This window comes from Somniosus microcephalus, chromosome 12, assembly GCF_052327205.1.
Source record: "Somniosus microcephalus isolate GS21.2 chromosome 12, FLI_Smic_1.0, whole genome shotgun sequence".
NCBI lineage: Eukaryota > Metazoa > Chordata > Chondrichthyes > Squaliformes > Somniosidae > Somniosus > Somniosus microcephalus.
The window spans coordinates 127256096-127272800 of NC_140998.1; the positions used below are offsets into that span (position 1 = coordinate 127256096).

The 16705-nt window shown below is 41.9% G+C and overlaps 1 protein-coding gene across 1 annotated transcript in view; it reads left to right on the forward strand.

The window, feature by feature from the left end:
- LOC147109517 (gephyrin-like) overlaps window positions 1-16705 on the forward strand; it is a 513341-nt gene that overhangs the window by 453825 nt on the left and 42811 nt on the right. Inside the window, exons 11-12 of the mRNA XM_086002318.1 lie at window positions 67-222; window positions 2077-2229. Of these exons, the coding sequence (XP_085858444.1) occupies window positions 67-222; window positions 2077-2229 (309 nt within the window). The remainder of the gene's footprint in view (window positions 1-66; window positions 223-2076; window positions 2230-16705) is intronic.

Below are 16705 nucleotides of genomic sequence, written 5' to 3' on the forward strand. Positions count from 1 at the left end.
CATGTAGAATCAAACCTACCTATTTCATTGTTACCCATCAAATCATTTTTGCTTGTTTTTCTCCAGTTGCCTGTGTTTTCCTGTCATAGTGCTGATAGTTGTGTTGTACATCAGAGCTTCCAACTTGTACACAGTCCCGCTCCTGTCATGGCTAAAGGTGGTAAACCTGTCCCTGGTCTCATTGGTCATCACTCTCATACTGCCAACAGTGCAGGAGAGCCGGTAAGAGACAGCAAAGAGGCATTAAAAGTAAACACCTGGCACTACATTGTGCTACTGTGAGGAAATGAACCACTTGCACTGATTTTATTGTTTCAATTAGATTTTAACCATTTAGGTTATCCTTTTCAACACGTTCATCCTGTTAAATTGTCACCAAATTGTGTATCTTCATAATTGTGATTGTTTTTTCATTGTTCTCATTGACTTCATGTGACTCATTCACTAATCTTTTTTTTCATTTGTCACTGAGCACTAGACATAAAAATGTCCTTGTACATAAAAGGTGCACTTTTTTCACTGTTTGACGAAATGACTAAATGCCTTCCCTTTAGGACAGCCTGTGGGGTTAAATATTGAGTGCTAGTACTGTTAACCTAGATTGAGGTGGTTGGTAGAAAAACAGAAATAGCCTTAAGAGGAATTCCAGTGACTACAAGCAACTTATAAGTGCTGCAATAGTTGTTACAGACAGACCCCGTTAATGTAAAGGTTGTTTGCAAATCTAAGACACAATTTTTTTTTTCTAATAGTTATAAATGCATCTGGATTCAAATTGAAAGTGGTTGTAGAATTAAAAAACAAAGTTTTGCTGAGATAAAAACTGCAGGATACAAAGGAGTTTGGCCAGTGTCAGTGTGTACTTTGCACAGTGGTTGAGTTGCCTGTCAGTTTCCTTTTAAAATTGCTTTCAGAGAATTTGGTTCACAATTATGAAGGACAAAAAAAAAACCTGGCCAACTGATACTCAGAAACCTGTAGTTTCTGTAGATGTACTTCAAATTTGCTTTGAAAACTGCAATATAACTTCTGAAGACAGTAAACAAGGTGGCAGCTCCCTCTTGGAAAAAAAATGGGCTCACTTAATCAACTTAGTTTAAAGAAACATAAGCCAAATAATGCAAAGAAAATCTGGAAGACAGCAGAGGGTATTTTGTAGCGTTGATTCTTTGCTGGTGTTAAATCTAGCCCACCTAGACCAACTTGAAGTGAGCCCCACCAATCGCAGTTTTCTTTTAATATCTATACCATTACTGCATTGATCGTCGTCACAGACATTTGTAAATTTTTCAAACAAACTTCTAATGGATACCTAATTTTAAAAGAAATTTAAACAAAAAATCCAGTTTGCACTGCATGTTTATTTTGCCTTTTTAATTCATATGAAAGATATTTAATCAGTGAATCCCAATTCAAAAAGGGTGCACACCACTCTACAAAACTATGGCGTTTGGGAAACCATACTTTGCAGAAGTGATTGCTGCTGCCATATTAGTGCAAGTGATCAATTTCCAGAAGTGTAATGATATAAATGAAATGTTTGGTGCAATTTATCAAGTTTAATTAATACGTTTCATGATTGATGTTCTGTACGAAATGATCAAACTTGTTACAATGTTGTAGCAATAGAATGAGAACATGCATTAAGCCTGTTAGTGAGACTAAAAAATATCCTAATCTATATGTAATATAGTACTCGATTTTATCAGTATGATGGTTATTCATGTAGAAGAATTGTAATTTACCAGGATTGTAACATAAATCTATTGCCTTCTAATGGCTTTTATTGCTTTCATTCTTGTCAATTTGACAGTTTATGAATTGGGCAACTATAGCTATAAGCGTAACAAAAAAAATTGTTTGAGAAATAGTGAATGATAAATTAAGAGTTACTGTATTACAGTTTTAGTTTAAAATTTGCTATTTGTACCTTTGTATGTGAAAGTGAAGTGAAATACCATCTGAATTAGGATGTGAACTAAAAACATGTGAAAATCCACTTTCAGTTTTCTAGTGTACAAATATAAAGTTGAATCGAGCAGTAAGTGAATAGTTGTTGTAATTTATTATCTTCAGCATTTGTTATACTTTCAGATCCCAGACTCGATCATTTCTCGTGGTGTTCAAGTGCTTCCACGAGACAATGCATCGCTGAGCACAACTCCGTCTGAATCACCGCGAGCTCAAGCTACATCACGCCTGTCCACAGCTTCCTGCCCCACGCCAAAAGTAAGTCATTGCCAGGAGCACCGTTTAGGGACCTTGCATTTAGTTGTGTAATTTGTGATTGATCATCTGTTCCTTAAACAAAACAGTGGTTGAGGATTGCCTCGAAAGCAGGAATACAATGCTTTGTAACTAAATTGAAATTACTTCTTTAATAAGAATACAAAATCCAGTTTATCGGAATTCAGTATCCTCGTAAGGGTACAGAAAGTCATCTATATTTGTTTTTATATGCTTATTACTTTTATGGTAAATGTTGGTAAGTCACCAGCAAGTTGTTCTGGTGGACAGCAGTGACAATTTTACTTTTTTTTACTGATATCACGTAGACTTAGCTGTATTTTTAATGTTGCACAGTTTGTTATCCAGTTAATGAGTACAGTGCTGGCAAATCAGTGCTCCTGTATTCCACTAGATCAAGATTTGAACGAATGTATTGAGACCATACAGAGTTTATTCCCATCTAACTTCCCAGATGCTGTGTGTACTATTGCTTCAGCCAGTTTATCTTATAACTTGATAAAATTGTAGTATGCAAGGAAATAATTAACTCTGAAACCTTAGCTGCTAGAGCTGGAAAAACTGACAAAAGTGTTGCGTAAAAGCCCATGGAGTTCAAATCTGCAGTTTCTGGAATTATTCATGAGGAGATGTGAGAAATCCATACCTTGCCAGAACAGTTCTGATGGGAAAATGAGCATGAACCAGTTTGGCCTGATGTAGCTCAATTGAAATCTTGAGGGCAAGGGGGATTGCTGAGTTTGCAGATTTGAACTCTGTTCTCATATCCTGTTTTCTTGCTTTAGTTCTGAAACATATTCACTCCTTTAAAATCAAGTATTCTGACAGTCAAAGACCTATTCTGATAGCAAAGATTTTCCATGTATTTCTACTCTTTATTTGACTAACATACTATTGTCTTTTATTCAATTATGCACTTGGGTGTTTTTTCTTTTTGACAATATATACAGATGTTGGACTCGAATTCATATTTTATAAGGAAAGTTGCGACATATTTAATGCTCAGCCCCTTGCTTTCAATTAAATGTTTCACTTTTGTGGGAGGTGGACTTGTGAAAGAAAAAATTATTAAACATCTTCTAAGAATGGTTTCTTCACTTAAACTGCATCGAAAATCGTGGTTCACAACTCACTATTTTGAATGTAGACCTCAGTGCGTCACCTTTTGGATTACAGGTCTGTTTTCTAGTTGTCAAACCGTTCGCACAAATGTTTCCTTTCTCCCCTCCCCCCATCCCCAAATTCTACCACTGCAGATCCAGAATCCGCTACTGATTACTTGAGGGAGCCTTGTATGCCTTTGTGAACTTCTCTCAAATCTTCAAGGATCATAACAATTAGTCATCTTAGCTCTATTGTGTAAATGTCTGTCACTGGAAAAAGTTGAGAGGCCAGACTCCATGTCATTGACTGCCTTCCTTTTAAAAAAATTATGTTGATCATCTTAATTGCAATGTTCTGGTTTAGCAGTTGACTCAATTGGCTGGATTAGTGGCACCCAAATATCTAACTGCAAATTATTACTGTCCACTCTATAGATTTAAATCTGTGACAGAGATATGCAGAGTGAGACATACTGTTGACTCAATGAGTCATTTTCTAATTATTCACCCTGGGCAATAAAGCTATCTCAATATTCTCTCCTGGTTTTACAAAATAACAATTTCATTGTTTTGATTTAAATGTTTTGACTTTCAATTTGCAATCTCAGTAATGAACTCCGCTGTTTTCAAATTTTACTTGAAGCTTCGCCTCATTCAGCAGCATGGCTTACTGTTGTACTTTATTTATTGTGTTGCACTTGTATTTTTAGTTACAGTGAAGAAGGATTACTACAGGTGGCTCAATTCTGCAGGCAGAATGCACTAACATTAATCTGAACTCACAGGAGCTCTCAATAACATTTTATTAAATGTGCCACCATTCATCTCGTTACAAATAGATCCTGCGGTGTGACTGATCACGATATGAACATGAAATGTGGTTCCTTGAACACTGATCCAAGAGGAATTTAAACTCTCATATGTGACGCAATGTGACAATAGAGGTTGTGAAAAACACTTCTATGCCTGGATGACTTAAATAAGCAATGATGTTTGCTGATTGCTTTTATTCAAAAGTGTAGTAAATCCAGACTTTAAATCATACTTGTGGATAGGTCACTCTATAATTATGGTTACCATTTCAATAAATCCCCACCAGCCGCATCATTGTGCAAGTGACTCAGCTGTGTTTTGAAAATACAACAGAGTGCATCAAGATGCGGATTATACATTGGATTTTACTGTAATTCTTGTTTATGTCCCGACTTCACAAAAAATGATATTGTTACCGCTCTTAGGTAAAGTTATTGGTATAAACCTTGTTGATGTAAAGCTGCCAGTGTGAATCCTTCCATACAGCTCAGGAAGGACCGAATCAAATATTGAAGCAGCTTGCAACTGGCACTGTTAGTGAACATAAGAACATAAGAAATAGGAGCAGCAATAGGCCCTTCGAGCCTGCTCCGCCATTCAACAAGATCATGGCTGATCTTCTACCTCATCTCCACTTCCCGCACTATCTCCATATCCCTTAACTCCCTTGGTTCCCAAAAATTTATCGACCTCTGCCTTGAATATACTCAATGACTGAGCATCCACAGCTCTCTGGGGTAGAGAATTCCAAAGATTCACAACCCTTTGAGTGAAGAAATTTCTCCTCATCTCAGTCCTAAATGGCCGACCCCTTATTCTGTGACTGTGACCTCATGTTCTAGATTCATAAGCCAAGGAATACATTTTCTCAGCATTAACTCTGTCAAACCCCTTAAGAATTTTATATGTTTCAATTAGGATCATCTTTCTTTCTTCTAAACTCTAGGGAATATAGGCCTAGTCTACTCAATCTCTCCTCAAAGGGCAATCCCCTCATCCTAGGAAACAATCTAGTGAACCTTTGTTGCACTCCCTCTAAGGCAAGTATGTCTTTCCTTAGGTAAGGAGACCAGAACTGTACACAGTACTCCAGGTGTGACCTCACCAATGCCCTGTATAATTGTAGTAAGACTTCTTTACTCTTATACTCTAATCCCTTTGTAACAAAAGCTAACATACCATTTGCCTTCCTAATTGCTTGCTGTATCTGCATGTTAACTTTCTGTGATTCATGTACAAGGACATCCAGGTCCCTCTGAATGCAAACATTTCCGAGTCTCTCACCATTCAAAAAATATTCTGCTTTTTTGTTTTTCCTACCAAAGTGGATAACTTCACACTTCCCCACATTGTATTCCATTTGCCATGTTCTTGCCCACTCAGTCAACCTGTCTATATCTCTCTGCAGCTTCTTTGCGTCCGCCTCACAGCTTACTTTCCCACCTAACTTTGTATCAGCAGCAAACTTGGATACGTCACACTCAGTCCCTTCATCTAAGTCATTAATGTAGATTGTAAATAGCTGAGACCCAAACACTGATCCTTGCGGTACCCTGCTAGTTACAGCCTGCCCACCCGAAAAAGTCCAGTTTATTCCTACTCTCTGTTTTCTGTCCATTAACCAATCCTCAATCCATGCTAGTATATTACCCCCAATACCATGAGTCATAATTTTGTGTACAGGAAACTTTGGTTTATCCGGAGGTTATATGTCCGGAATACTCGATCTAACGGCAAAAATCAGGAGCCGTTTTCTATAAGTTTTTTTAGTTCTCGTTGCTTTTTTTTCCCCAGTCAGGCACTGCAAGGTCTGTAGCTATAGCAACAGCTTCAGCTAGAGACGCTTGCAGCTGCAGCCGACTGTTTTGAAGCTGTTGCTAAGCAACAGGGTTTGTTGATTCACACGGAGCTTTTCAGTTCCGTATCTCTCAACATTAACGCTGGTATGTCCGGCACCTTTGATGGTACGGCACCAGCTCGGCCCCGTCAGTGCCGGATATCAGAAAGTTTCCTGTAATAACCTCTTGTGTGGCACCTTATCGAATGCTTTTTGAAAATCCAAATACATTACATCCACTGGTTCCCACTAATCCATCCTGCTTGTTACATCTTCAAAAAAACTCTTAACAGATTTGTCAAACAGAATTTCCCTTTCATAAAACCGTGTTGACTCTGCCTAATCATATTACAATTTTCTAAGTGCCCTGTTAACACGTCCCTAATAATAGATTCTAGCATTTTGCCTACTACTGATGTCAAGCTAACTGGCCTTTCGTTCCGTTTTTTCTCTTCCTCCTTTCTGAAATAGCGGGGTTTTGTTTGCTATCTTCCAATCCTTGGGGACTGTTCTAGAATCTGGGAATTCTGGAAGATTAATACCAGTGCATCCACTATCTCTGCGGCTACCTCTTTTAAAACCCTAGGATGCAGGTCGTCCGGTCCAGGGGAATTGTCGCCACTTAGTCCCATTCATTTCTCCAGCACTATGGGGGAAAAATTTGGTTGGTTTGTGCCTCCCGTTAGCGCCTTAAGAGGGCGCTAATGGGGCACAAAGCAACTAGCGCCCGGGCGCGACGATGTTTGCGCCGCTCACGAAATTAACTGGACATTTTGCGGCGGCACTAAACACTACCACCATGATCTCCTGCGCCGGCAGATCGTGACGTCAGTCGAGTGTGCAACACCCCGGACCGGATATTGAGTGGCTCCCCCTGTCTTACCGCCTGCCGCTAGCAACGACAGGTTGAGGGGAGTGTTTTGCAGCCGGGAAGGGACTGGGGGAGTGCTATTTAAAGGCGACTGCTTCCTGCCTTTTTCTGTTGGTGAAATTTTTGCACCACGCATTCTGAGAGAGAGAGAGACTGCAGGAGATATTCAAAGCTGTGTTGAGGAACTTTGGGTACTGAGCAGCACTTTGCAGGTTCTTTCTGATTTGATCTTCCTTGTATCGATTTAAAAGAGAATATGGGGGCTGCACTCTGAGCTCTTTCCCTGGGCCTCTCCTTTGTTCTTTCCAACAGATTTGATGTACCGGTCTCTCCAGGCCGAGGTTCAAGGCTGCAATGAGTAGGGTGTGGATGGAGAGCAAGATCGACCCTCCCCTTTAAGAACTGGCCGGCGCCAGTGTGTCTGTGTTCCATTGCTGACTGACATCACATGATCTTCGCCAGCGCTCTGAGGTAGCGCCTCGCTCCTCGGCCTTTGTGCCTTAAGACAGGTGTGTAGCGCCTGATTTAGCGCTCCAATCACCTCCGGGGCGATAAAAGCCAAGTTTGCAGTCGGAGGCGTTAATTAGCGCCAGGCGCTAATCTTTGCACCCGGCCGATAATTGCGCCCCAAATGGGGCGATACTGAATTTCTCCCCCTCTGTCTTTACTTATACTGATTTCTTTAAGTTCCTCATTCTCTCTAGACCCTTGGTTCCCCATTATTTCCGGAATGTTTTTTGTGTCTTCTACCGTGAAGACAGATACAAAGTATTTGTTTAATGTCTCTGCCATTTCCTTAGTGCCTCAAGATTATGCTGTTCCTATTTTGCATCATGACCTCTTCACTTGCACAGTGTCAAATCTAGTGAGGTGAGCTGCCCTTCTGTGAATGAAGCATAAACTGGAGCAGATGATAATTGCAAATCCCAAAGAGGGCAGCATCACTTATCACCTATGTTAACAGGGATAGAATTTGGTTGTTTTCAAGAGTTCTTCAAAGACAAATACATGTGTTGGAGCAGGTTATTTCACTATGTCAGCAACATTTTGCCATGGTGACAACAGTTAGTTATTGATTGATTACATAATGTGATCGCTCTATCATTTCGACTAAATCGTAAATCAAAAAGTAGCTGATGAGATGACATAAAGCAGATATTCAGTATAACCTTTATATCAGACATGCTAATTATTGTATAGTTTGGTGAAAGTTTTTTTTGTCGAAGGCAGTTTTAGGTCTGAAAAGGGATTATTTTAATATTGTGACTTGCAGAGGCCTCAAACTCGCTGCCATAATTTTGTCTCTAAACTGACCAAAGTGCACATGTTTTACAGTGCAGAACGCACTTCACAATCTATACAAGGAAGCAGAACAGTTCAGAGCAGTGCTATGCAAGACGTAATCTGTGGGCCAAATGCAGCCTATGACCTTCTTCAATCTGGCCCCTATAATCCTGCCACTTCCCTTCTTTGTGCTTGTGTACAAAGCCAACTTCAGCACCTTTAACGATAGCAAAATACTGCGGATGCTGGAAATCCGAAATAACAACAGAAAATGCTGGTAAAACTCAGCAGGCCAGGCAACATCCGTGGAGAAAGAAATAGAGTCAACGTTTCAGGTCGAAACCCTTCATCAGGACTTCGACCTGAAACGTTGACTCTATTTCTCTCTCCACGGATGTTGCCTGGCCTGCTGAGTTTTTCCAGCATTTTCTGTTGTTATTTCAGCACCTTTAAGCTGTTTGAACTTATTGGCCCGGGGGATTGAAAAAGGCTGATCCCTGATTGGTAGATTTTGACCAGTTAAGAAGCAGCCTTTACCAGTCCTCCAGGCCTGGCTGTTTTAAAGTTTTTCCTCCCTCGCCCTATGTTGCTTTATTAGTCCTAGTCAGATCGCTCCCTTTGGCCTTGTCTTCAGTAACAGGGATTATGTTGATGAAAGTAAAGGAATCTTTTTAAGCCTGTGCTATGTCCAAAAAGGTTGCGGGGGGGGGGAGGGGGAGTGAAACGAGAGAGAGAGAGAGAGAAGGGGGATAGAGAGCGAGAGAGAACAACAGAAGGTGGAAGATGAGGGGAGAGAGAGCAGAGGAAAGAGTGGACCAGAGAAGAGAGGGACAGAACAAAGAAAACAGATATTCTAACCCCTCAGGCCAGGCTACTTGCATATTTTGACACACCAGAAATTCAAGCTATGTTGGCATTATGTACCACAGAATTGAAGGATGCAAGTCCACACATCCAGAATTGCACATCTCGGGGGAAAAATTTGGTTGCGTTGCACCTCCCGTTCGCGCCCCGCGGGAGCGCTACTGGGGCGCAAAGCAACTAACGCCCGGGCGTGGAGCCGCTAACACCTCCCGTGAAATTCAGCAGGAGGTTAGCGGTAGCCGGTAGCACCCTGTGGCACTGCACCTCCACCACTTGGCTCGTGCACCCTGACCTACCACCGGAAACTATGTCCAACAGGGTCAGGGTGGCGTTTTTGCGAGCAACTGTGGAGAAAATGATAGGAGCATTAAAAAAATTGTTTTTTATTAAAAAAAATGTATTTTGTTTATTAGTTATATAAAAATATTGGAGTTGGGAAAAAACGCTGTTTGACTAACAGTCGAGCATCATCCAATTGGATAATGAATAATCTTTTCCCTTCCCATTTGGCGGTGCGCCAAGAGGATGGACGTGTTGGGTGACAAATCGCAGGAGTGTGGGGGCGGGTCATGTGATTAAACCTCCAGGAATACATTCAACCAGAGTTGGCAACCTTAAGTGAGTGGCCTTGGCAAAGGCGTAGAAGAAGGCCCACCCACCCTTTCAGTCAGAGATGGTGCGTGCCACTGAGAAGGAAAAAGAACTTTCTAATCACACTTTTTTAAAAATCCAAATAAAGTGTTCTTTTCTCTGAGTGTAGTTTTCCAATGTGTAAATGAGCTTTAAAATCATGCCAAGTAATTAGATGCTTTGTTTTCATTTGAAGTGAGTTGTGGATTTTTTGTTTAATTAACCAGAATAAAAAGCTCTTGTAATTGTGTAAGAATTTTTAATGCTATTTCTGGCAAGTTATGGTGAATCATTAAAGTATTCTGGAAATTACTGACAATGTGGAAAAAAAACCCTAAAATTATGTAAATACAGTGTTTTGACATCATTGCCAGGGTTTTTGACTGTGATATGAAAATTGAACATTGATCCAATATTGGCAGGTCCTCATGGCGCACCGTCAACTGGCAACCTTAAAAGTAAGCAGCAACAATGTACCAACTCCAAGGTAATTGCAGCTGAATATTTATCCAAGTTTGCAGTGCCGGTCACCTTATCGTAGAAAGGTCATTATCGCCTTTAAGGTACAAACCAGAACGATTCCAGATATCAGGAATTAAAGTTACGAGGGAAGCTTAAGGAATTTGTGCTTGCTTTCTTTGGAAAAGACTTTGAGGTATTGTTGTTGGAAGTTTTTAAAGTTATGAAAAGTGTTGACAAATTTGATTCAGGCAAATTGTTTGTTATTGCCAAGGGCTCAAATACCAGGGAACACAAGTTAAAAAGATTAAGAAGTGAAGTCGAACATCATTTTTCCCCCAGATCTTGGGAGGGTCATTGAAACAGACTGGATAAATCGGTTCAAGCGACCATTGGATGAGGTTCTCGAGAGAGAGAGAGAAGGAATGGTGAGCTTTGAGAACATAAGAACAATAAGAAGTAGGAGCAGGAGTAGGCCATACGGCCCCTCGGGCCTGCTCCGCCATTCAATAGGATCATGGCTGATCCGAATCTAGACTCAACGTCCACATCCCTGCCCTCTCCTCGTAACCCCGTGTATTTGGGGCTGATCTATAAGAAAGAAACATACTTGTTGGGCCTGAATGTTTTTTCTTGTATTGAAAGTTTCCTATGTTATAAATATGTTCTTATCATTGGAAGCATTAATCTTTCTTTACATCAAATTATCAAAGATAACATCAATTCCCAGTTCATTTTGTGTGTAGGCAAAGACACAGCTCTTGGGTTGTTTTCCTCCGCTTAAAATGTTAAGAACCTAAGAAATAGGAGCAGGAGTATGCTACATGGCCCCTTGAACCTGCTCCGCCATTCAATAAGATCATGGCTGAACTTCTATATTAACTTCACTTTCCCACCCTATCCCCATATCCCTTGATTCCCTTAGTGCCTAAAATATATTGATCTCAGTCTTGGATTTCCAAAAGGCATTTGATAAGGTGCCACATAAAAGGTTACTGCACAAGATAAGAGCTCACAGTGTTGGGGGTAATATATTAGCATGGATAGAGGATTGGCTAACTAACAGAAAACAGAGAGTCGGGATAAATGGATCATTTTCAGGTTGGCAAACTGTAACTAGTGGGGTGCCACAGGGATCAGTGCTGGGACATTGTTTGGAATTCCAAAGATTCACCACCCTCTGAGTGAAGAAATTTCTCCTCATCTCAGTCCTAAATGGCCGACCCCTTATTCTGAGATTGTGACCCCTGGTTCTAGACTCCCCAGCCAGGGGAAACATCTGCCCTGTCAAGCCCTGTAAGCATTTTATATGTTTCAATGAGACCACCTCTCATTCTTCTAAACTCTAGAGAATATAGGCCTAGTCTACTCAATCTCTCCTCATAGGACAATCCCCCCCATCCCAGGAACCAGTCTGATGAACCTTCGCTGCACTCCCTCTACAGCAAGTATATCCTTCCTTAGGTAAGGAGACCAAAACTGTACACAATACTCCAGATGTGGTCTCACCAGGGCCCTGTATAATTGCAGTAAGATGTAAAAGAATTTTTATTCACCTCAGGAAAGTTACTGGGAAAATAAGATGTTAAAAAAGCACTTATTGGAGATTCTGTTTATTCATTCCTGTATACCCTGATCCAGCTTTAGGGTGGGCATGAAGGTAAGAACTGGGTGGCATAGTGGATTTGTGCACTTGCCTTTTTTCCTTTGGATTCGAGTTTGAATCCAGCCCAATTTGAGTGGATGAAAGTCTCCTTTCTCTGTCATCTGTTTGGATCCTGTATAAAATTAGTTTGTGCAGTCTAAATTCATTACCTAAAATGTGAACCAGCACAGTACTGTGTATTATTTAGCACTAATTGACAGTCTCACTCAGAAGCCACAAAAAGGTTGCGGTGGGAAATACAAATGTCCGGTGGCAGTTCCCGCTTCCAAGGCATTTTAAATAATAATGCTGGTTAGATTAAAGTGTCCACTGACGGTTGGGCTTCCTCTCAGACTTAGCAGTACTGCTCATACACAGGCTTCTGTATCTGCATTTTATAGTACTGCATATTGTTTAGTTGTGGGGAGGGGAACTGGAGAAACTGCTTGCCTTGCAGAAGTTATATAAAAGTAAGAAGGACTTGCATTTATATAGCACCTTTCATGACCTCAGGACATCCCAATGCGCTTTACAGCCAATTAAGTACTTTTGAAGTTTAGTCGCTGTTATGATGTAGGAAACACAACAGCCAGTTTGCGCGCAGCAGCATCCCACAAACAGCTATGTGATAATGACCAAATAATGGCCTAGAAATTCAGTGGCCTGCGCCACCAGTTTGCGCCCAAAGAGAGCACTCAGTGGCTTTTGCGCCACTGGCCACACCTACCGCGATATTTAGCGGGACGCTAATGGCGGCGTTAGCCTGTAGCGCTGCGCCGCCACCGATGACGTCATCGGTGTGCGCAGCGCCCCGCTATCGCCCCGATGGCCATATTTGGTCGCGCCCGCCTCTTCAGCGCCGGCCGCAAATAGCGACCGGTACACAGGGGCCTACCTGTGGCGGTAGTGGCGCTAGTTAAGGTGGAGGTGCGGCCGGCTGCTTTTTCGGCGCCCGCCTGCCCGCACCTCCGTCCCCCTACACCCCCCCCCCCCGCGGCATTGCCAGCTGTTCCCCGAGAGCCCGGCACTTCTCCTTGGTGCCGGGCTCATTTGCCGGCACTCACGAGCGGGGATCGCGCTGTTGCAGGCACCTCCCCCTTAACAGTGGGAGGAAGGCCTGCAGTACCGCAGCCTGCCGTGCCGCAGCGTGTGTCGCTGCGGCCCTTAGCGCGCCGAAATTCAGTTTCAGCGCCCCAAGCGGGGCGTGGGAAGCCTCGTTTAGCGGCCCGTTTCCATTTGGGGCGCAGAAACTGAATATCCGGATGGCACAAGTGGCTCCGCACGCAGCGGTAATTCCGGTGCCCAGGCAAGCTTGGCGCCCCAAATGGCGCCCAACTGAATTTTTAGCCCAATCTGTTTTAGTGGCGTTGTTTGAGAGATAAATATTGCCCAGGATATTGGGAGAACTCCCCTGCACTTTTTTGAATAGTGCCATGCGATTCTTTACCTGAGAGGGAAGACAGGGCTTCAGTTATCTGAAAGACGGCATCTCCGACAGTGCAGCATTCTCTCAGTGCTGCGCTGGAGTGTCAACCTAGACTTTGTGCTCAAGTCTCTGAAGTGGGAGTTGAACCCACAACCTTCTGACTCAGAGGCGAAGTGTTACCATTCGAGCCACAGCTGACAGTTACCAGTTCGTCATCTACTGTTCCAAAGATTATGGGGGGAGTTTTAACCTGGAGGAGCACATGCGTTTGGGTGCAGATGGGGGGGTTTAAACTGTCAAAACTGCGAGCACGTTGGGAAGCCGGTTCCAACCCACCAACTTCCGCATTTAACTTGAGCGCATAAGGCAACTCCCTTGGGAGAGGCAGGTTGCTATTAACATAAGGTAATCGCTCAATTGGAGCGCTATTTCGACACAGTTTTAAATTTAACGTCGCATCCACGGGTTTCCCGGGCTTCCTGAAACTCGGCGTTGAAAGCAAAGCAAGAACACAGTGGCAATTGAGGGAGCTGATGAAAACTTGTGGAAATACTCCAATACATACTCGGTACTCACAGCTGCTTTCTTACCTACTAGTGGGAAAGGGTTTGTTCACAGTATCTTTGCTGAGAGTTAACTTTCTACACTTTGGAGATTTTCTGAATCATATCAGGATGGGTGGCGCCTTGGCTGCCATAGATTGGACCTCAGACGAGGAGCAATATAACCAGTAGCAGCCTGCTGGTCAGAGATCTGCAGCTGGACATCAGAGAAGGGAGCAGCAGAGGGGTGCAGCTCGCAGGAGGCACTACGCATGACACAGGGTGTACAGGCAGTCGGAACAGTAGTGCTTCAGGATGCTCAGGTGGTCGCGTCAGGCAGTGGTAGACATCTGCAGCCTCTTAGAAGAAAACCTGCTCCCTGCTGGCCACGCATTACCAGTGGCTGTCAAAGTGACCACCGCCCTCGACTTTTTTGCCTCCGGATCTTCCAAGCATGAGTGGGTTGATGTTGCAGGGCATTGCGACGATGTCTTCTTCCATGGATAAGAGTGAGAGAGACAGAAGAAGAGTGATTATTTGTTTAAAAAGTGAAAAAATAACTCAAAAATGTAAGCTTTTTCGGCAAAACATGGAGTAAAATGCAACCCAAGGTACCTAAAACAATTTTTTTAAATCCAAAGAAAGCACATCCTCTCCCTTTAACAAGGTCTAGTAAGCAGGCTTCACCAGTTTCTTTAGGACAAAGGTCATGCTGTGGGCAGGGGCTCGCCCAACCTTGCAAAGTTCAGTGGAGGGTATTTATGCCTCCATTTGTAATTGATTATGAGGCCCTCATGTGCTTGAGGTGTGAGCCTCAAAAATGCCTTCAAAACTTGCATTACAACATCGGGCATGTAGCACTTCAGGCACTCCAGATTCTGTGCTGGCAAAGTGCAAGGGCTTTTGCCTTTTCAGGATATTTTCACTCCTTTCCCTTTTTTTTTGAATCTCACACGTACTTACTCATTCCTTGAGTGAAAATGCAGACCTCAAGCTTCAGGCAGTGTTGCTGTGAAACCAGCTCTTGGAATTGTGCAGAAGCAACCCTCCCTGCAGTGATTTTTCCCTTCCTTCCTTCCGTAAATGAAACAGTGTGAATTACTTTGGAAAGTTGGCCCATAATTACACGTATCTGTCATGTCCGACTGCGGTACATGTTGTCAGAAAGCAACAAGCCTCCCAGAGTGAGGTAGTGCGTATATATATTTGTTGCTGTCATACAAAGTTTTAACAATTTCAGCATCAAATGGGTTTAAACAATCTTGCCAACATTATGAGCCACTTGGTCTAATCCACTTTTAAGGAAATTTTCATCTAATTTGTATTCGAACTTTGTGCCTCATGTGAACCTCCGAATGCAATAGAAGTAACACTTCATAGTGTGCATTTAACAAAGCTGTAACACCCTCAACTATTAAAAATGTAATTGTTTAATCACGCTGTTGCAAGTAATTAAATGTGTTCGCATAATTTCCAAGCCTTACAGTGATTTTCTAAACAGCTAGTTCATTGATGGTTTGATTATGATGCAGTTCAAAGTGGATTGCTATTGCATTCAGTGGTATTGTTGAAAGTTTCTCTGACTCCGCAAATGTGTACAATTCTCATTTATAGAATGATTGCAACCCCCTGTTTGGTCATACTCTAAGACTACTTCTGATTATTACAAGGTTTCAGGCTGCTACAGTCACCCTTTGGAGGATTTCAACTTTTGTTTAGAAGTAAACAAAGGGAGGGAAAATATTTCACACAAAACATAAAGCCAATGGAATTCGTTAAACATTTGGAAGCATACAATTACATGTTAGGAAAAACACATAACTATATATAACACTCAAAGTTGTTGCTCACTTGTATCACAGTAAGTTTCACTTGTTGTATAACACCAGGGTCTGTGTAGTATCCTTGGTTTTCGTTAATACATCGAGTCTGGGGAAAAATGTAGTTGTTTGGTCTTGATTACAATTTTTACACAGGCTGATTTGTTCAGGAGCAGACATTTTAACTAATTTCCCATCCCACTTACTCAGTCAGTGCTCTTAAAGCAATATCTGTGGTGCAAATACAGATTTCTGTATCTGCTTTTATTGGTTATGGCAAATATGTCTAAGAAAACTACTAGGCACTTGGTCTAAGCGTTAAACAAAGCTATAATCAACTGTTTTACAACATGGAGGTCTAGTTGTGTCCTTCACTAGTTCCTGTTAAGAATGTCCTGCGCAAGCTGGGCCTGTGCCCAAGTATTTATACTCTCCCTGGACAGCGCCACCCGTAGGCCGCTCAGTATTATTTCATAAGTCTTTCTTTCATGAATGACTGATTCATGTCAAAATATATAAAACATTATTTTAAAAAATAGAACTGAAATATTTGGGAAAACTGAAGCAGCAATCATCTTTTACTGATTAGCACTAATGCTGATACTGGAAACATTTATTTACATTTTATAACATTTAGACTGTCACAAAATCCTGACACCAGAAATAAAACTGCTTCAATTAAAATAAGTTAGAAATATACAATTGTTGGGGCAGCTGCTGCCAATAAATTTTTGACTTTATCTCTGCCATAGAATTTGCCTGTAGAGCAAGAACTGTGGGAAGGAGGTTTGGCCAGTTGCCCAAATGATCACTATAATCAACTGGTCATTACTGGCAATCCCCAATGTGAGCAGCACTACACTCCAGTCACCGGCACTTCAAAACATATCATTAATTAACTTCTCCTCTCATCCTTTCCTCTTAATATCTGCGCTTTTAATGTGATGTTTTTTAATGTTGCATTCATTTGCTCCTAATCTGGCACTCTGAATAGAATGTTGCTCAGTACTTACCAGGGCTTCAAACAGCTGGTAAGTGAATGCACCAAAAATATGATCCTTAAGAGTAACTGATACTAAGAGGAGTGGCTGATGAATTAATGGTGAGTTTTGCGCAGCATTGCTCAGCTGTTTGTCAACGCTGCTCACAAAACATCAGAAGGCA